The following is a 22799-nucleotide window of genomic DNA, read 5'->3' as shown; positions in this document are numbered from 1 at the left end:
ACGATCTTTTCGACATCCGACGTAAAATTTGACTCGCCACTTGTTTCTACCTCCGACGACATGCTCGAAATACGACATGACAGCACCATGGACAAACGCACGGCGGGTTTTCTTGTGAAAGATATCAACACAGGTTTCAAAAAGGTTGGTACAGATGGTGAAACAAGGAAAAAGGTGACGCTTACCATTGAAATGATGATGCAAATTATAGAAAAATAAGGGCGTGGGGTGCGCATCCCTGATCTGGCTCAACAATACATCTCCACGGTCCTCCTACGACCACCGTTCGCCAGTCTTTATAGCAGGGGTGGGCAAACCGGTCTTCGAGGGCCGCAGTGGGTCCTGGTCTTTGTTCCAACTGATTCAGCACAGACAGTTTAACCAATGAGGTTTCAGTGGAAACAAGAAGCACCTGACTGCAATCAACTGATTGCACTTGTAAGAAACCAGATTGGTGAAAGGTTGTCCTCATGATGAGTATGAACAAAAACCCGCACCCACTGCGGCCCTTTGTGGAATAGTTTGCCCACCCCTGCTTTATAGTTAAGGTGACGATTATTATTGTGGTAACATCGCCAAAGAAATCGCCAGCTTCGTCAGGTTTCCAATCATTTATTCCATCAACATGTGCAACGCCTACTATCCCCCGCAGTTGACAGTGTTCTCAAGAAAACATTGAAAGTGAAATAAAGCTTTCCCTCTTCTCTCTGTCACGTCAGCCAAGCTCAGGTACAGGTACAGCAAAAAACGTCCGCCACATTAGAGCCCGATTCGTTACATTATTACAGGAATTATTGTTATTATTATATTATTTATTATTCCAATTTTTATTTATTATTTGTTTTGCTAGGTGTTACTGCCATTTGTAATAGTACCAGCAGTATTTATTAAGGTTTTATTAGAGGTTTTTGGGCTGTGGAACGAATTAATGGAATTATAATGTATTCTTATGGGAAAATCCTATTCGACATACGACCATTTTGACTTACAAACAAGGTCCTGGAACGAATTAACTTCACATGTAGCGGTACCACTGTATTTGCTGTAAGCAGTTACTCACAATGTTACCCATTACTGGAGTATTCACATCCAAACGTCCTTACTGACCTCTGGTTTGTGATGCACACGACAAGTACCGGGCAGGCCTGTCCAACCGCTAGCAACAGAAAGCACGGGGCCTCAAAACAAGCTGTGCATTCATGCCACCTTGCTGGCGGTCAGGTTGTCAAGGTGAATGATGTATTAACACCCCCCCTCCAGTTGAGTGAGCAAGTCTTGAAGAAAATCTTTAGCTGTTACTGCCATTTATGCAAAAGTAAAGACACAAAAGGTGTAGATACCTAGAAATTATGTAGTAAAATTATATCTTCTTACAGGGTCAATAATACAAAGGGAGTATTAGGGAATGTATTGAGTAATTGTTTTGCAGTCTTCACGTGATCACGCTTAAATCCACGAGTGTGTACAAAAAACACACATGAAACAAATCCCCCTCGTACACACTCCTTGCCACTTGCACCGCTTAGATCTGTGTGGCCTTGCACGTGCTGTTTTCACTGTTCCAACAACTTGCTTCTTGAACCAATGCGGATTAACAGTCCTGGACCATGCAGCTAATGCCATTCCGCATGTGAAATCATCCAAGACGGTGTTTTTTTTTTTATTTTAGCAGAAAAGTGAAAGATTAATATGATTAAACTGTCTGGATGGAATACGGACGTTTGACATTTTTTTTTAATTAATGTCAGTGATCCAACTGTGTCATATTTATTTGCCAATACTAAGCCTGTCGCGATATGCAATAAGTCCATTTATCGCACGGTAAATAAAAATAAGAGCGGTAATTTTCACAGCTGCGCTTTATGGCATATGAGACACCAATTCCTTTCACAGTAGTCATCAACACGCCGTAGAATTAAAAGTTCAGACATAAAAAATAAGGAAAAACATTTATACTAAACACTGTAAAACGTTAGCATTGCTACATTTAGGCTAACCATGAAAAATTGCTGGTTAACAGCATATGCAAACGAAAAAGATGACAAAAAAATCTATTACTAACACCACATGTATGACGAAAAGAGAAGTGCACTTTTTTTTACGGACTGTAAAGCTTACGGTTAGCGGCCTAGCGAACCTATTTCCGGTTAACATTTAAGAAATAAAAGCACATTATGTTCAACATAACATTCAATCAACATACATTGGGTTTCTCATTTATTTCATATTCTGTACATAGCAAGCTTTCAAATGACTGGTTATGCATTTTGTGTGTGTTTTTTTTCCACAAATATAGTTTGTGTTTCATTTAAGAATAGCAATTTATTGCATTTGAATGGGTGATTTATTAGGATGTATAGACCCTACCCACAGACGTCACAAAACCACGTGCTCGCTGTATGGTTCCGCCCACCTGTCCGTCATTTTGTCTCTGTATTAGCATTGGTTTCAATTGATCGAGGAATTTAAAATGCATTTCATGGAAGACCCGGTGCTTTCTGATGCCGTAAACTCACTGGATGTGTTGCATAAAAGGCGTTATGTGGAAAAGCTTCGTTCTATACAGTCGCCAGATCCATATTTGATGCCCAAATCGATGTTTTTCGACCCACTGTCTTCGCCCTGTCTGCCTGACATCTGCTACGCTGATATTTACAATTATCTTGTCCACACAATATCAGCCTACTCTCACGAAAATTTGAAAAACTTCAAGAGCTTGGAGGCTTATAAATACTTCGTTGCTGGTTGGGTGAAACAGGTCCTCGTCCACGAAAATTCGGCAGGAATCTATCTTATGCTTGGAAAGGTGAGTTACAAAATTTTCAATTCAAAATCTTTTGTTATTGCTAACATCCACTGTCAAGTCTAATGTATTTCATGTCGTTTGTCAATGGAGTTAAGGCTTTTAATGTTTATATGGTTTAGCGATAGCACTCTCACTACATACATACGTGTATGTTGTCGGCGATTAGCCTAGCAATGATCTTAATTGTGGTTATTTGTCAGCCCAAAACCCTCTAAGTATATCTTAAATGCATCTTACCGGATATAAAATGACTACTACATAGTCTGTGGTGATTTTTTGGTGCCCAGTTTTCACGTCGAATTGCAGCCGTCCATTTCGCTCTCCTCTTTGGATCCCTCGGAATACGGTAAAACTTCAAGTCTCTCCTTCCATCTTCTCTGTTAGTGCAACCAACAGCCACACACGCCTTCACCATTTTGATTATTAATATTAAGGAACAGAAAAACACGCCGTAAATAGGAGGAATGTACGTAGCCGTAACAGGTTAACACTATGTTTTGACGGACAGTTGGGCGGTACCATTCAGGAGAGCGGAGTTGTGACGTCACGTGGGTAGGGTCTATTGTCACTACATTAGTGGTGGAATTGTTTAAAAATAAAATGACATTAATATCGCATGTCGGCAATAATTTATGAGTTAATATATCGCTTACTAAAATTTGTAATTGCGACAGGCCTAGCCAATACATTAATGCCAATCCAAACTTAGTAGTTTGGCAGATTTTGAATGTGTTCTTTTTTGTTTTAGAACTCTTCAGTACAGCTATGGCTGTTGAGAATAACCTGTCATTCATCATAAAAGAAAGTCATTTTACGGCGGATTTAAACCAGCGACCTAAGGATATCTGCTTTGCTCCTACAGTCATCCGCTCTACCAACTCCCAAATAGTCCGATGTTAATGGTTTTCAAGAGGTATATTTCAAGAGGTATATTACACTCCAGGTGAGGTAAACTGTAAAACTATACACACATAATGGCAAAGAAAAATTACACATACAGGTAGTCCCCGGGTTACGACGTACGTGATTTTGACTTGACGACACCGGAGTCTCGTCCGCCATTTTGCCTCCTGTGCGTGTTTTTTTTTTTTAATAATGTTGACTTTGTTTTGTAATGCATGCTTTTATTTTGACGCAGGAAGCATAGCGCAGGTTGTACTTTTGACACGCGTGTAAGAATGCATTTGCTCACATGAAGAAGTAGCGCAGCCGAGCGAGAGAGGGAGGGGATGGATTGCAGCTGCAAGCCTGCGCACACATTCGTTGCTTGTCAAGCATCTACAGAGGCAACATCTGTATATAACACCATTTGTACTATTTATTGTGCGTTTTCAATTGTGGTCAGATACTTGGGGCGATTTTTATGTCATTATTTTTGATTATGTGTGGACGCAAACTGATACATGCTAATCTTTTGTGTTGATTGTTATTGCTGTATCAGTAGCTAGTTGTAAACACAAATTTGAATTTCTGTTATTAAAGATTAAACTTATTTGATTTCATTTTTATTTTAGTTTCATTCTGGAAGTGTTGATGTCATGAGCAGCTGAATGAAGTCAGCAAACCACACGGGAGCCTGACATTGTGATTTCGCCGCTCAGCTCGCTGTCTAGCTAGGACTTAGCTCCAACGTCTTGGCTAGGACAGTACAATGTTGTATAAAACATGTTTTTGGATAGTTATTTTAAGATTTGGGGAGCATTTAGGGGTATTTTAAGGGTTAATTCCGATTTACGCGGATATTGGGGTTACGTTGCCAGCGTAGGAACTGAACTCGTTCGTAACCCGGGGACTACCTGTATTGGGCACTAAAATACAACATGCTTGAGTTTTTAAAAATAATGTACTTTTTTTTTTTTTTTTTTATCCTTTTGCTGTCCCTTTCCTCCTCCAATACGTTACTGTTTTTATGTTATAAAGCTGATTTGCATTCTTATTATTACTGGATAACTGAAATGCCCGCTGTAGAAAGAATCACATTACACAAAAACAAGTTGCATAGAAATCAAAATCCCCCTATTGCACTGCTTAGCCAATTCACTGTTTCATCTATTGCATCACTCAACAATGAAAGGCCTTTGAAAAACAAATTGGTGAAGATGATGTACCATTAATTATAGTCATTTGCTTTTGTGACATATTAAAGGCTTTTTGTCAGGTCAAGGATCATCTTGAGTGCAGGCTTTGATATGGAAACTACCATTTTAACTCACGGTTTAACGGTTCATGTGGATGTACTGAACCGTTTCGGTTTTACATTTTCTGTTCGGTTCTCTTACGTACCGTTTCGGTTTTATTTTATGCATGTTTTTCCTCATAAAATGTGTTAATTGTGCAAGCTAAGCGCTATGTATGTGCTGAACCAACTGTGGGAGTTTCCACACAAACGCCTCAAGTGTCAGACGCTCAGGGCTCCCTTTTAACTTCACTACTGGTAGGCAGGCCCACCTGGAGCGGCTGACGGTGTTGCAACGGACGCCCAGGCTGCGCCCGACGGGAGATGCTACAACCAGAGGCAGCATGGGGAACACTTTTTGGCTACCCTGTTAAACTTACCAATTGACAAAGGCAGTTCAATTTACAAATCAGAAAATCGGCTAGATATTGTCACTGCAACAAGATAAATGCAACAAAAGTGAGTACACCCCTATGAAAAAACATCCATCCCTAAATGTCAAAATTGAGTACTGCTTCTCATTTTCCCTCCAAAATGTCATGTGACTCGTTACGGGAGTGCTGTCAGCATTGCTGCAGAGATTGAAGAGGTTGGGGGTCAGCCTATTCCGCAGCTCTACATCAAATTGGTGTGCATGGCTGTCACCCCAGGAGGAAGTCTCTTCTGAAGACAGTACACAAGAAAGCCCACAAACAGTTTGCTGAAGACATGTCAACAAAGTACATGGATTACTGGAACCATGTCGTATGGTCTGATGAGACGGGCAGGCTTTCTTGTGTACCATCAGGCTTCCTCCTGGGGTGACAGCCATGCACACCAATTTGATGTAGAGCGTGGCGTATGGTCTGAGCACTAACAGACTGACCCACCACCTCTTCAATCTCTGCAGCAATGCTGACAGCACTCCCGTAACAAGTAACGTGACATTTTGGAGGGAAAATGGCAAGCAGTACTCAATTTGGACATTTAGGGATGGACGTTTTTTCACAAGGGTGTACTCACTTTTGTTGCCAGGGGTTTAGATATTAATGGCTATGTTTTGAATTATTTTGAGGGGAAAATAAATGGCAGTGTCATTTTGTCAGTGTGTTGTCCCATGAAAAGATATACTTAAATATCTGCAGAAATGCGAGGGGTGTACTCATTTTTGTGATACACTGTATTTATCTCTCTAGAAAAAAAACAACATTTTTTTGTCATTTTGCTGTTCTTGCTGCTAAGGATTCAAAGCTTTTTCTTGGTTTGTTATAATTTAATACATTTATAAATAAATAAACTTCATGAAATTGCATAATTGTTTAAGTTTAAGAACTGGTGTAATTTATTTGTAGGTTCTGTAGTTTCCTTGTTTTTTTTTTTTTTTTTTAATCTCATCCATTTTAACTGCAAGCGCTGGCAGAAATGGCAGCAAATTAGATATGTGTGCAAAATACATTGTGTAGAAAATGAATGTATAGGGCTCTCTTGTGCAAGAGTATCATGCCATCATGCCTATCATTGACTCATGCCCTTGGAAACATAGCAAACAGCTGAGTGTTCTTTCGAAACAATTGTAAATAGAGAGCTGCAAAGACGCTGGACCCGTCTGTCGACACACCTGAGACCAGTTTGATATGTGGCCGCAGGGCACAACCAGACCTACGCGGGCAAATAATCCCACACCACAGAGAGATAGAAAATCACTCTCACTATACATCCTCCAGGAAATTAGTCCTAACCTCCCTGCTAATAAACTTCAAATTGACTCTGGGTGGGGTGCGGTAGGAGAGTGAGAATGTTTTCTTTCTACCTGCTTTGTCCCGGGAACAGGTGCCTTTTCATTTCCTGTAATAATCCCTGCCTGATCTGCTGTCACTCAGTCCATTTTAGGGCACTGTTTTACACAGGAATCACTCGGAGTCTGTTAATATAGATGTCCTTGGAGCCGATAAGCCTGAATGCAGCTATTATTATCCCCTGCTAAGCCCACCCCCTTTTCCACTCTTGGGGCCAAAGCTCAGCACTTAACTGGCATTGGACAATATTTCAGACCCAACATATTTAGGATTTATCTTAATTGAACATGCAGACATTCATTTTCTTTTATACTTACCAAAAGTCATGTTCAAGAATTTTAGGAGGCAAGACACTTTCAAGAGACTGTTTGTTGGAAGCCGTACCGCAGACCAGATCAAGACCCAAGTTTACAAGTACATGTAGACAAACAACAGCTTATTAATATTCTTACCTTTTGAGGTGCATTGATAACACCCGTGTTGTATCCAAACTGCAGGGAGCCAATCACGGCAGTGCCAACACAGAGCATCAACGGGAAGGTGACTTGCTGTACAAAGACAGAAACAATCACATCAGTGGGCTCAATGGGTTAAAATTAGGAAACAATAAGGATAAACATCTTCTCCCACAGTATAAAACTATAACCTAGTATCTGTTAGTTTTTTGGTCAATTGCGGTAGAACCTATCCGTTAATCATTTGGAGAACTTTACCTAAAGATCGCTAAAATCCTTTTCTTTGAGCCTCTTAACAGTAGATACTCTGATTTCTGAGGTCCTCAATGAAAGATAACGGATTTTCTTTGTGATGAACAATATTTTTGCAAACATCTGATTTTGTTAGGGAAACCAATTATATAGTTACATAGCTCTGTGGTATTCATAGTCCAACCTTTCTCACCATATAGTTGTTTGTTTGAATGAACATTTACAGCTAAAATAGTAAGCACAGAGTAAAATAGCAATAAATAACGTGATTTATGCATGAGCCGATTTTTCAACGAAACTCAAAAATGATTAATTAGTTCATTATTCGTCCATTTGTTTGCATTTTAGACACAGGGGGATGACATTCTTTTGGGGCAAGTCTTCACGTCTGCAAAAATGTTATTTTTCAAAAAATCAGCAGCGTCTGAAAGAAAAAGTGGACCCTGGACTAACTTCACTGCATGATCACCCTATTTGTACCGCGGTCATCATGGTAGCGAAGTCGTACTTGTCACTTGCACAGGACAAGAGCCACACTTCAAAATAGTGTAATTCCAAGTATCCATTTTGATCCAAGAATGTGACTTACTCATCTTTACTGGCTGATCATAAGCAACATAATGAAGTCACTGATTGAAAAACACATTATGTAACACCTAAAGAAACTATGCTTTAAGATATATCCTTATCTCAAAATCAGAGGTATAGTATTTTACACAGATTATGTAAACAGCTGCGGGGCCTCCTGGTGCCTATATTGCACATGTTCTTGGGTCTCTCCTCAAGCATAAAACCCCTGTAGCGCTGAGCAGCTTAAAGTATATTTTCATCATACCACAAACTTAAACCACAGAGGATCATTTGAATTTCCTCATGTCAGACTAGCAGGTTAGCAAGCTAAAAATCTCAACTTTTTCACTGCCATTGACCAGAGATAGACATCCGATCCATTTGAACTGAATGTTTGTGGTCTGCGTGACACAGTTATGCAAATAGCATGGAGAGGAATTTGAAAAAAAACTTTTAAAGCGTGTACCGTTCCAGGCATTATAAAATAATTAAAGTCTCTCCAAGCCCACTACAAGGATGTGTGTCATTTCAGATCATGACACATCCTTGTTCAGTAAACAGACTTTCGGGCGTGAAGGGTTTTGTGTCTTAAAAGGCCAACCGTGAAGTGACAATGATAGATAACTTTCAAACAGTTTCAATGAGCTGCTTCTTCACTCTAACAAAGTTATTCGGTCTCCATGGGAGAAGCCATCGCTTGTTGTCTGGCGGCTAGCTCTCCCTGGGGAAAGGCTAAAAATATGCGCGAATACTTTCTTAAACGCCTGTGTACAGGAAATGAGTGAAAGACTGAGTTCTGGAGAAAAATCGAACACCTTTACCTTTTCCCTACATACCAAAAAGCTAGTGACTGTTTGCAATGGTATGGCATGCTACTGTAAACACTCTGAATTTAATAGTCTTGAGAGGAAATATAAACTTTCTGAGCAATATGAAGGAACAGATGTATGCATTCCAGGGTGGATGAAGGTAATACAGCAATGTAGCATGTTCCTCATTTTAATACCATGTCAAAATTGGGCTATGTCTCCTTTAAATCCTCCACGAGACACAGCGAGTGGAAGATTCCTACTACTCTGTGAACTCAAGGCAAGTAATTGTTCAGGAGGCAATTAAGTCATACCTTACATGCAATTTGATGAGCCTCATCAACAAAAAGGCGGTTGACAGACGTGTCCTTATCAAGGTGAAATGTTAAGATGTGTTTTAAGTCAGGCCAACATTGCTAGCTTCAACAATTTTACCTCTTAATTCCATACACTTGCTTTTGTATGGATGCCTTCATAGCATTTTCTCACAGTGCACACTTCCAGCGGGTAAATTTCCTCCATGGGGCTGCCACTAAAGATTTTTATATGCCACTAATCGACTTATATAATTCATTAGTTATTTTGCTTTGGGTTTAACAAATTAGCTGCAACTGAACTGGGACCCAAACTACTTCAACTTTGAAAAGTTGGAAATGACTAAACTGTCTGGATGTGAAATGAATGTCTGAAACCTTGCATTTTGCTAGCCCACGAGTTGTAATGGACATAGAGCTTGGTGATTTTAAGATTCAAATCATTTTGGGGGATTGATCTCAGTATCAACCGCGTCATATTTAAGTGACCATACACATATACAGTCATGTGAAAAAATTAGGACACGCCATTAAATATTCAGTTCTTTATTAAGAAATGTTCACATATCGATGTCTGATCTTGTTTTTTTTTTTTGTCTCTGGAAAAGAAAGTGAAGTAAACAACAAAAATTAACATTGTCTTAGTCATTAAACCAAATTTACCAAGAAAAGTGCATATTCAAACTGCGCAAACAGTTAGGACACCCTACCACCTAATAGCTACTAGTGTTACCCCCTTTGCCTGAAATAACTTCAGTGATACACTTTTTGTAGCCATCTACCAGTCTTTGGGGCAGTTTACATGGAGACTCTGCGAAACGAAAACGCTATGACTGTGTTGCGGAGTGACCTCGCGTGCATATGGTGTCGGCAAAGACGGAAGGTGAAGACAAAAAATTCTGAATCCTGCCTCCAAAGTGGAAGAATTCGATTGCGGGGGATTGAGGGGGGCTTCCTCTACATGTATATCAAAGGCTCCCGCAGGGCGAGATCGCGCTGATAACGTCAGCACTTGTACACGACACATTGGGCTTGCGCAGGGGTGCTACTAAACATTAAAACAGCAAATATGATGGAATGTCGGCTTTAATTTACTGTTTTAATGATATTTTTAAATTAAATATGTTGAATGTCTTTTTGAACAAAAGAAAAATGCCATTGCTTCGAATGAGCGGGCTTATTTTTTTCCAGGCTTAGGAACTTTGGTGGGGTCAAAGTGCATCATTCGCTGTCGGCTTGTAAATCTGCACTGCCCCCTAGGGCCTGGCATGAATACTACATCGTTTTCATGTGGAATTGCGAAATTGTTCAAATGGAGACGGGCCCATATAAATGCAAATTTGAAATTTTTCGTATTCTCGGAGAGTCATGTAAATGGCTCTTTTGACATTAGTCTGAAGAAAGGGTTCCCCACTTCTCAATGCAGAGTACTTTCAACAGTGACTGACTGAATTGATAGAAAACAGCATGGTGAGATCAAAGGAGCTATCTGAGGCCTTCAGAAAGAAGATTGTAGACGCTTATGAGTCTGGTAAGGGATTTCAAAAGATCTAAAAAAAAAAAAAAAAAAAAAAAAAAAAATCTGCCATTCCACCGTCCGGAAAATAGTCTACAAGTGGAGGACATTCAAAACAACTGCCAACATGCCCAGGTCTGACCGTCCAAGCAAGTTCACCCCAAGAGCAGACTGCAAGATGCTAAAATAAGTCTCCAAAAACCCTAAAATGTCATCACGGGACCAACTGCAGGCTCTTGCTACTGTTGATGTGAAAGTGTGTGCCTCTAAAATCAGAAAGAGACTTCATAAGTTAAACCTTCATGGGAGGTGTGCAAGGAGGAAACTTTTGTTCTCCAAGAAGAACATGGAGGCCAGACTGAGGTTTGCCAGAGTGAATGTAGACAAAGACCAGGACTTCAGGAAAAATGTGCTTTGGACAGATGAATCTAAAATTGAATCATTTGGACACCAGAACACAGGACATGTCTGGCGTAGACCCAATACAGCATTCCAGGAAAAGAATCTCATACCAACTGTGAACCATGGAGGTGGAAGTGTCATGGTTTTGGGATGCTTTGCTACAGCAGGACCTGGCCAGCTCATCATCATAAAATCCACCATGAATTCTATTATGTATCAGAGGGTGCTTGAGGAACATATGAGATCATCTGTGAAAAAATTAAAAGTTGAAGCGAAACTGGACTCTGCAACATAACAGTCACCCAAAACATACCAGTAAGTCCACCAAGGTCTGGCTGAAAAAGAAGAAATATAGAGTCCTGGAATGGCCGAGTCAAAGCCCAGATCTTAATCCCATTGAAATGCAGTGGGGTGGCTGAAACGGGCTGTACATGCAAGAAACCCCTTAAAAATCTCATAGCTGAAAGTATTCTGCATACAGGAGTGGGGCAAACTTTCTTTAGACCGATGTCAAAGACTGGTATATGGCTACAAAAAGCGTCTCTCTGAAGTTATTTAGCCAAATGGGGTAACACTAGCTATTAGGTGGTAGGGTGTCCTAACTTTTTCCTCATTTAGAATATGCATTTCTGCATTTCTGATATATTTGGTTTGATGAGTAAAACAATGTTAATTTTTGTTGTTTACCTGAAATCAAGTCACGTTCTTTTCCAGAGATAAAGAAAAACAAGATAAGACATTGATATGTTAACATTTCTTAAGAAAGAACTGAATATTTAATGGGGTGTCCTAATTTTTTCACGTGACTGTATAACAAAGAAAAATTACACATATTGTGCACTACATTCTAAAATACATTATGAATTGCATTTTTCGAGCGCTTCATAGCTAAATGCTAATTTATAATCGTAGATGCCATTGAATAACCACCAACCACTTAAACAAAAGTGAAATATCAGAAGACTGTGAAAGCTGAGAAGCACAAGTACCTATCGGAAATTATTGCTAGTAGTAATAATCCCCGTGCTCTCTTCAAAACTATAAATTCTGTCCTCGATGCTCCAATTTCCCTAGATCCTGATGCATCAAATGAAAAATGTGACCGCTTTCTTCAATTCTTTATTGACAGAGTTGCTACAACTAGAGCCTCTATTTCACCATTTTGCAATGATCCCTCCGTTCCCATGCGCTGTTCATCTGTTTTCGCCCAGTTTGAGCAAGTTTCTTCTTCTTTTGTCGAAAACATTGTTAGTAATATAAAGCCCTCCGGTTCCCCCTCCGATGTAATTCCCCCTCGCTTATTTAAAGAGGTTTTTGACATCATTGCTCCACACGTCTTAAAAATTATTAACTGTAGTCTCCTTACTGGCACATTGCCATGTGACTTTAAGCATGCAGTAGTAGAACCTTTGTTGAAGAAGAGAGGCCTAGACTCCACCCTCTGTTCAAATTTTAGGCCCATTTCTCATCTTCCATACATCTCTAAAATACTAGAAAAGGTTATCTATAGTCAGCTGCTACCATTCCTTGAAGAAAACCAGATTTCGGAACCATTTCAGTCTGGTTTTAAATCCCTCCACAGCACTGAGTCGGCACTTTTAAGAGTATCAAATGATATACTTCTGGCAACAGACTCTGGCAAGTTTGTTGTTTTAGTTCTTTTGGATTTATCTGCAGCATTTGATACCGTAGACCATCAGATTTTAATTTCTCGTCTTGAACACAGTGTGGGTATTCAAGGTGTCGCTCTTGAATGGTTTAAGTCTTACCTAAATGAACGGAGTTTTTGTGTGAAAATGGGCAATTTCATGTCCAAAAAGGCATCGCTTCCACATGGGGTTCCCCAGGGATCTGTTCTCGGCCCTCTTTTATTTTCACTTTATTTATTGCCTCTTGGTTCTGTTTTTAGAAAACATGGTGTTTCATTTCATTTGTATGCTGATGACTGTCAGATCTATTTTCCATTGGCGCAGAATGGCACTTTCTGTCAACTTATTGAATGCCTCAACGATATAAAGTCGTGGCTCTCATGTAATTTTTTAAGTTTGAATGACAGTAAGTCTGAAGTCATGGTGTTCAAACCGAGTAGCCAGGCCTCCCTGAATGTTGACCTCGGTTCATTGTCTCCGTTTCTTAAGAATTATGTCAAAAATCTAGGGGTCCAATTTGATGCTGATTTTAAATTGGAGAAGCAGATTTCTTGTGTTGTTCGGGACTGTTTTTATCAGCTTCGCCAGATTGCTAAGGTGAAATCTATTGTTTCACGCTCTGATATGGAAAAATTGATTCATGCTTTTGTCACAACTCGGCTGGATTACGGTAATTCTTTGTATGCAGGTGTCGGTCAGGCGGCACTGGCCCGTCTGCAACTTGTACAAAACTCTGCTGCTCGACTCCTAACTAGAACCCGCAGGCGTGAACATATCACCCCAATTTTAGCATCTCTTCACTGGCTCCCGGTACATTACCGAATACATTTTAAGATATTATTATTTGTTTTTAAATGTTTGAATAATCTTGCGCCGCCATATTTGTCAGAACTGCTTCAGCCTTACAGTCCAACCAGAACCCTCAGATCAGCTGACCACCTGCTTCTAGTAGTCCCAAGATCAAGGCTGAAGCTTAGGGGTGACCGTGCATTTGCGGTGATGGCGCCCAGGCTGTGGAACCAATTACCACTTACTATTAGACAGGCCCCCTCACTTACGGATTTTAAATCACGTCTTAAAACATTTTATTTTTCGTCAGCTTTTAATGTGCAATGACAGTTTATGACCTCGTCTTTTATTTATTTTATTTTATGTGTTTGTTTTATCTTTCAAAGTTGACTTATTTTGCTGTGTTTTGCTATGTAAAGCACTTTGGTCTCCTTGGCGGATTTTTAAATGTGCTATACAAATAAAGTTGATTGATTGATTGATTGATAAACAAAAAGATGAAAACCAAGTTTTTAAAAAGACATGAAAAGAATTCAGAGCGGAAGTTAACAGGAATAAAACTATTGGGGGACAGGAAACCTAGCCCAAATTGGATGTCTATCGAATGGCGAATGAGTTTTTAAAAATATCTATTCATTCATCTCCTTTGACCCTTTTGTTGTCCATTTCCTCCTCCAATAGGTCACTGTCTTTTTTATGTTCCCTGGCATAAAAAGAATTCTCATTCTTATTATGACTGTATTACTGAAATTCTTTAGTGCAAAAGGAAACACGTCAAACACAAAAAACTCAGTTTCATTTATTGCATCACTCAAAATTGAAAGGCCTTTGAAGAAGAAAATGGTGACGATTATGTACTATTAATTATGGTCATTTGCTTTTGTGGCATATTAAAGGCTTTTTGTCATGTCAAGGATCAGTTTGAGTGTGGTCTTTGATGTGAAAACTGTACCATTTAACATGATATTCACAACTTATTTTACTCTGGGTTTAACATTTTAGCTGTAAATGTGCATTGGAACCCATAAGTTTGCTAACATCTCATTTTGATCAACTGCAAAGATAATCAGTCTGCCTTTCGCAAGAACTCCAGACATCAGAGAACATTGACCGTTGACAGAACAGGATGTGGGAAAATTTGGAGGGCAACATTGACTACGTTGACATGGACAAAATTTCCTGAATCTGATCAGTATTCAGCGTAAAATTATGATTGGATGCACTGTTTTCATGGACACTAAAACTATTAGGACTGATGCATCAGAACTTCAGTTGGAACAAATTATTTAACCCGTGCAGAGATTGATGCTGCCTTCATGTAGTGTAGTAATATTTTTCATTCTTTTGAAGCCATCATAACAACATTGTGTACACATCTATAAAATCAAATGTTCACTAAAATGTACAGATACAAACAAAAACTTACCATGTGCACTTTGAAGCACTCTTCTTGTTATAGATGAATTATTAGGTCTAAACCAATTTTTTCCACGCAACAAACCAAATTAGAAGTCTACGTCTGCTATGTTTTTTTTTTGCTACGACAACAAAAAGCACATGAACTGGACGTACTTGTAGTTACCAATGAGGTGACGGTCATCTTTCACATATCATGTGAAGTTGCATGACCAAATATACTGGAAAGAGTGGTAGTAGAAGAAAAACAAGCCAGGCTGACTTCCGTACAAGAAAACATCACTCAGTCAATTTAGACATTAAACGTTAGCATAATTTTGTATATTTTTTCCATTGTTAACCATTAAATCAATTTTAAGATCATTAAATATCTCCAGCATATTCGTCTCGGGTATAGATCAGTTTAGTCTTGCACAAGTTGCGCCTTCCCTGTTCTCCGCTCACTCTAGTTCTACTACGAGCTTCTACAATTAACAGAAAAGCTAATACTGACGTCAAAAGTAAGGACGGTTCGTTCCAAATTTTTGGAATTAAGTGTTTTCATGCGTGCCGATCAGATTATCAATCATCATAAAATCTTGATCGGATTACAATATTCGTGTACATGAACCATTTTTATTCCGGTCAGGTTTTCATTTAAAAAATTTTTTTGTTTTTTTTTGTTTTAACTAATTTAGCAATGAATTTTTTTTTTAGGCTTATCAATTCACAAAAAATATTTTGGTTAACTTAAATTATTTATTAAAGTACAAATAAACATGTAAATAACAATAATAATAAATCACAAATAAACAATGAGTTCAAATGCTGATAGAATTAACTAGTGCAAAATAGAATGTAAACAGATTCAGAACACTGACTTCGCCTTTCCACCATGATTCAAAACAATTCTTAAAAAAAAAAAACCTAGCATTAATCTTATAGTATAGTAATATATATAATAGTATTATAATAATTATAATAATTCTTCATTGCCAATCAGATTTTTCATAAAGGGCGTCATAAAGGTATTCTTAGTGTAGAATCTAAATTCTGAAGTATGTGGGATTAACTCTAGAAATCGTTATTTTTATGACGAACATGACATGCTTTTATTTTGAAATGTTCACCGGAAGTACGTTCGCTAAACAGCTAACTTAAGCTTTACACTTTGCAGAAAAAGCACTTTTTGTCATTGCATGTGGGGTCAGTAATATTTTTTTTTCATTTGCAAATGCTGTTAACCAGCTATTTTTCATGTTTGAAGTGTCACCTTTTAACAGCAAGTTTTCGTTTTGGAGAAGACTGCTAATGTTTTATAGCAGGCTAAAGTAGGTGCTCTTTTTTCCCCATTCACCTCAATGTAGCAATGCTAACATTTACTGTGTTTAATATAGTTGTGTTTGCTTATTTTGTATGTATGAACTTTAATTCTACAGCTTGTTGTTAAGAGAAAGGAACTGGAGTCTCATATGCCATCGACACGCACAAATGTATGCACGCACGCGCGTGCGTAGTGATAAAAAGCAGCCGTGAAAAAGACCGCCCTCATTTTTATTTACCGTGCGATAAATGGACTAATTGCATATTGCGACAGGCTTAGCAACTTCAATAAAATATGTCGTTAGTTAGTTAGTTAGTTAGTTAGTTAGTTAGTTAGTTAGTTAGTTAGTTAGTTAGTTAGTTAGTTAGTTAGTTAGTTAGTTAGTTAGTTAGTTAGTTAGATGGACTTACTCCTGTTGTCTTCGAAAATGACAACTGGGTGACAGCATAGGTGTTTATTCAAGGCCAACGTGCAGCCAAGCTTGGCAGTGAAGAGACAGGACATAACAGTGTACCTTCCTTTGTTTCTTTGAAATAAGTCAAGATTTTGACTGACATTCTGAACTTTCCACCTATATATTTTTTAACCCTTCATTAACCGTCGACGGGATGTTGTGCTCGTCGACAGATTTACGTCATCAATGACGTCGACTATGTCGACTAGTCGGGACAGCTCTAATGTAAACGTCCACAATGTCTCTTCATGATGCTAATGCCCAATAAATTTTGTGTTGCAACAGGTACAAAACACATTCAGCATAACATTTGTTAATTCTTTTTTTTTTTAACGACGAGATCTATTTAATTTTTTCATTTTACTGCGCCCAGGAAACAATATTTGACAACAGAGCAGTTATAAGGTCTATAGCAGCACACTCAAGCATTCCAAGACAATGCGAGGCCACAACAAAAGTGAACGCTAATAAAAGCAGCTTTGATTGCTCTTTTGCTCAGTCGAGTGCCCCCGTAAACCCTATCTACGAGGACTTCATCACGTCCTTTCACCTCCGCTGTCTCATCTTACACATCCATGGGAAATCTAGTATGTGATCCCTTGCCACTTCAGTAGGATCAACACTCATCCTCCTGACCTGCATTTCTAAACACTCTTGTTTGCTTTGGCATGTAGCTAAATCCTACATTAGCTTTCTACTTTCAGCCCAATTTGAATTATACTAAATAACAAGTTTGACATGTGGCCGTCACTGTTACACACTCTATTAATAGCAAAGTAAAAATAAACCCATGATTTTGTTGTTTTGAGCAGACAGCTGACTTGAATGACTGTACTGAATATCATATCTCCGTATTATGTTGAGCATTCACCTGCACTGTTAAAAAAAAAAAAAAAAAAAAAAAAAACTTTTAATTTTGTGGCAAAATACTGGCAGCCACGTTGCCAGAAAGTTACCACTTGAAAGAACGGGAGAACTGTAAAATAAACATAAAAACCGTACAGTAGTTCAGTAAACGTAAATTTTATAGTAGATTTTTTTTGTTTTCCTTTGAAAATCAGATCCATATATAATCAGTTATGACGGTGATGATAATGTGCTCCTTTTCTCATTCTCCTACCTTCTAAACCGGGATTCAAACCAACATCTGGGCAGTCGAGCGTGCTGACTACTGAGCTATTAAAAACCCTTTGAAGCAAGTTTTGTGCTGCATGTAGAAAATTCGGATAACGTTACTCCTTGGAAACCCAAAGGAGTAAGATGCCGACTGAAGCTAGATCTGCTATTGGTTCAGTAGTTAGACCAGTTGATTGCAACGGAGCGGTGAGCACAGGGACACTGTTGTTTGGTGTAAAACAACAGTAAAAATGCAGTTCTTTTCATGGTAGTTTGTTATTAATTGCATTTTACGATTTCACATTTATAACACTAATCCCCAAAAAATTTTCAAACAGTAAGAAACAATGAGCTTATTTGACCAATGAACAAAGCTTTCGAGGGTCCTATAAAGCATTTATCGAACTTTAGTTTGTCATGTATATCCAAAAAGTGATTTAATCCCCCGACATACCAGACTGTCACATGTAGGGCCAACAAAAAAAAAAAGCTATGCACTTTGCTAAGCGTCGCTGAAGCAAACATGATGACCTTGGTGACAAGAGCTCATCTCAAAATAAATCTTGTTCGTGTGACAAGTCAGGGGGTCCTTCGTGTACTCTCATGACTTACCGACTGAGTGGACAATTTCATTCGAGGAATACCGTACATTGTTACTACCTGTTCATTCTAGAAGAGATTGGTCTCGTTAAAAGTACAAAGACAAAGGAACATAAAAAATGGTGGCATCGAATTTGAAGCTATTTTGCCATCATGTAGAAAGGTTCAACAAAACGTGAGGTGCTGAGGCCGATATTACGTGAGCTTCGCGTAAAAATAAGCCGAGTCAACAGTTCGCTTGACCCTAATTAGCGTTTAAGTCTTCGCAAAAGGGAAAACACAAACAATGCATTGTTTGAGGATAGGTTGGGATCGCTACAACGTGCAACTCATTAAAAGTGATAAACGTGTCAGGAGGAGTTGTGTTACACACACTAAAATAACATAAATCAATGTCAACAATCTTGTGAAATCAGGCTGTCAAAATGCTTGCCAAAGTTGAAAAAGAGATCACTGTAAAACTATAGTTATAGACAACATCAAGTTACTTAAATTCACATGAAACATTCCTTGTGAAAGACGTAAAAGCTTACAAGGATTATTGCAATGTGAAGCTGTGTACTGGTTGCCCCTTGTTGGGCTGACGTATGACCCCATGTCCGATGGAGAATCGTGATGTCGGCGAGGGCTATTACAGGGGAAAAGTGCAGTATCAATAATAGCTGTTGTCACATTTCCTGTCTCAGAATAAGGGCATGGAGCTGACAAACTGAACTTTAATTCAGAGCCAGTATTATCATACACCAGATAAAGGCCTGTTTAGTTTCACAACAATGGGGCAAATGCAACTTTGGTGAATATAAATATAGCCCATATCTTTCCCCTTGAAGCATTTTAAATTATTCAACATGAGCTTTCACACGACAGCTCACTTTTAAACAGTGAGGATTTTTTCAATGCCATTTGCTGTTTAGCAAGCTGGATAATACAAAACTCCATTTAGTATGTTTCTACTTCATTTTTAGAATGAATGGTACACTGGTCAAGGAAGAAAATATTAAGTTCCGGTACAGATATGGTGACTAGATTCATCCATTTTATAGCCCGCTTATCCAGTTTATGCTTGTTCAATGTAGACTACAGCTTTTTTATTTTTATTTTACTTAAATCATTTTATACTGGTTGCTGAATGTGCTGTTTAATCAAGCACCCCTATTTTGTCACCAATTTAGTACTTCATTTGCCCATTAAACTGTTCCTCAAACCTTCATGATGTGTTTATACTGAAGCACAAATAAAACTGACTCAGTCAATTCAGTTATTTTTCAAACATTAGTATCAAAGCCGGTCTAAACTAAACCAGTAGTACAGCTACTGTCACATGTAGAATTTACTACTGTCACATGTAGAATATCTAACACTTGCTAGGGATAGAAAATAAACTGTATTGGGATACTTTTTAAAGTACTATGATCTAGCAATCCATGACATCATTTTTCTCTGTTTCCTTGTTCTCCATGGCAACAAACCATATTTTTCAGCACAGTAAGAAGGGCTGAACAATATTTGAAAAAACTGATAGTGCGACCTTTAGTGGGTTTGTAATATATTGTGATATCAAAACTACAAGAATTTTCACCAGATTACTTTAATAGCTCTGTTTGCGAAGACTAGTTAACTCAACATAACCACATTGTATTCATATAATACCGTTTAATCCAGGCCAAGGGGGTTCATCTGTGAATGATAAAAGATTGCTGTAATATGGATCAAGCATGGAGCAGCTTGCTGCTTTTATTAAGCAAAACAAAAGCTTGTATGTTCAAAAAACACAACAAAACAAAACAATTGCATGTCCTGCGATGGTACTAAGTCGCATGCGCACACCGCAATGGCGATGTTCAAACGATATATCATAACGGCTTTATTCTAAAATAATTGTTTGATACTACCTGGTAGTAATGTCATCAATAAAAAAGAGGTCAGATTTAAAGAAGGGAAATCTGGTAAAACAATGAAACATTAATATACAATTTATGATTTGGTGATTATTTCTTTTCGGACAGCAGTTTCTGTATGCACCTATACATTGTTTTAGGTCATTTGTTTTTAAAATAGTGTTGTTTGTCGCACCAAATTAAAAATAAACATTCAAATCATTCAATTAAATGTTGGTTGGGCCAGATTTAAAAAATGGAGCTGACAGCACAAGGCACTTGAACTACACTTTTCCCCAAATTTATATAACGCAAACATTTGTTTTTCTGTTAATCTAACCTCATTAATAATATATATGTCAGTAAACAAAATTTTCAAGTGAACTTACACAGCCATAAATACAAGTGTCTCAAGAAGATTCACTAGTCCACAGTTCATAGAAAACAACGAAATGCCCTGGGTTAACCCACAGAAATCAAAGACAAACAGCCAGAATAACAAAGAGAACAAGCTTCAAGGATAAATCAAATTTTAAAATAGGGCGGCCACGCTAAACAAGTTCCGAATCTGAGTTTGTCGAATCTGTTATTAATGATATATTACACAATATAAGCAGTAGATCCAAATGACCATATATAGTCATATGAAATATTAAATAAAGACGTTTTAGGACATGGAATCTCACTACCTAAGCTTGATACGAACATTTGTTTAAACTAAAAGGGCTTACAAATTAAAACACGTAAAGATTCTCGAAAGTGCGTTGAGGGAACGCTATAGTTGAGTATCATCACAATAATAAAGCATCGGGGTCTCCTATGCGAGCTGCATGCTGGGTAATGTGTACCCATTGAACCCGCTCGGAAACACGTTTCAAACAAAAGCCGGTAAAAGAAAAAACAGGTTTGACAAAAGTTACCTTTCCAGAATCCATGGCAGCGTCGCAAATCAACGTTGTTCTGTTATTTTTGCCCTCTTCTTTTTGGCTGAAGTTAGGTGGATAAAAAGTCAAAACTTCTTAGATTTACAGTCTGAAGTTGTCGCTGGGTTTTATACTTCAATGTGAAGTAAAGTAACAGTGGCGTTGTTTCTCCCCAAAACAAGTCCCCTCCCTCCTCTTTCTGGGACTTGTTTTTAAAATGTAAAAATCAAAGCGATTGCGAGGTCGTCTCTTTTCTCTTTCGCTTGGTCTTGTAGGTTCCTGGTTAGGTGGAAAAGGTCTGTCTGTTAATGTTAATGAGCCCCAGAGAAAGTGACTCGCTGGATTCAGACGCCGGGTTTGGTTATTATATGTTTCGGAGCTGACGCAATGTTTGGGAGAGTAGGCTGTCCAACCCAGCCTCCCTCTCAGCCAATAGCATTCACCCAGGCTTGTTCCGAGGAACGAACAGAGCACAGTAAAGTAAAAGCATCAAAGCTGCTAAAATATTCATTTAGGCTTCAAAAGACTCACTTGCGAGTCATGCAATGTGGTTTCGTTCCCTCCCTAAGAAGCTTTATGGTATCACATTAAAACTGTGGCTTATGATTAACACACGTTGAGGAAAACAGTGCTGCCTTGAGACGTACTCATTTTCGAGATACGAGACATTGTTAAACTGCTTTGTTTTGACTTGTGAGTTAATATTTGAAATTTCAGCACTGAATGGTGGCAGGGGACAACAAACTGTAATTTGGCAGCATGTGAGAATATCTGACAGCAATAGATGTTTACCCAGATAGCGGACCGGCAATGAAAAGATGTTGGAGCAACATTCCGCTGTCAATCTTATATCGTTGAATCAACGTCACTTTTGCACCCTCAATTAATGTTGTTTCAATGTTGAAATCATTACAAAACCTAAACGTCATTTCGATTAATAATAATATTGGAACAACGCTAAATCAATGTTAAGTTTTCGACCAAAACGCCCGCCCATACATGCTTCAATGTCTTTTTAATCATATTTTCCGGTCAACATAAATCAACTATTTGTCAACATTAGTTCATCAACTATAAAACAATGTTAAGCCAACCATTGCCTGACATACCATAGAACAACGTTTGAACGTCACTTGACGTCGAAAATTTCGATGTCAACCATAGTGATGATTTTGATAGAAAATCAACATTCATTCAATGTCGGTCCGCTATCTGGGTATTGCGTTCAATGGCAGCCAGAGAATTTTAAAAATATGGGGTTGTATTTTAGTGCATAGATTTGAACACAAACGGTTCAAATGAAGAAAGCAGCATAGACTTCATAATGTATTGACGTGACTTATTCGCCATTCACTGCGTCACGCCTTCCCGAAGGGGGCCGTCCCACACTCCGCTTCATTTATTAGCAGTCGGTCACATGCAGCGATGTAACGCCGGATTTAGGTTGAAAAAGTACGAAAGCTGTACTTCATACAAACAGGAAGGACTGTCTCAGGAGTGATTTGTTCAAGGATTCAAGGTAATTATTATATTTTTCGTACCATGCATACATTTTGAAACGTTGTGAAAAAAGTCAATGGGAGAAATTAGCCGCTAC

The 22799-nt window shown here is 38.4% G+C and overlaps 1 protein-coding gene across 1 annotated transcript in view; it reads right to left on the bottom strand.

Annotated features, from left to right (window-relative positions):
• The window catches only part of slc2a1b (solute carrier family 2 member 1b), a 38907-nt gene extending 17325 nt beyond the window's left edge, over positions 1-21582 (bottom strand). Inside the window, exons 1-2 of the mRNA XM_057845677.1 lie at positions 21200-21582; positions 7210-7305 (exon numbers count right to left, since the gene is read on the bottom strand). Coding sequence (XP_057701660.1) covers positions 7210-7305; positions 21200-21214 — 111 coding nt within the window. The 5' untranslated portion in view covers positions 21215-21582. The remainder of the gene's footprint in view (positions 1-7209; positions 7306-21199) is intronic.
• Between the last annotated feature and the right edge of the window lie 1217 nt (positions 21583-22799).

Source organism: Corythoichthys intestinalis, chromosome 9 (genome assembly GCF_030265065.1).
Source record: "Corythoichthys intestinalis isolate RoL2023-P3 chromosome 9, ASM3026506v1, whole genome shotgun sequence".
Taxonomy (NCBI): domain Eukaryota; kingdom Metazoa; phylum Chordata; class Actinopteri; order Syngnathiformes; family Syngnathidae; genus Corythoichthys; species Corythoichthys intestinalis.
The sequence above is the reverse complement of the archived record's forward strand: the minus strand, read 5'-3'. Positions and strand labels throughout refer to the sequence as shown.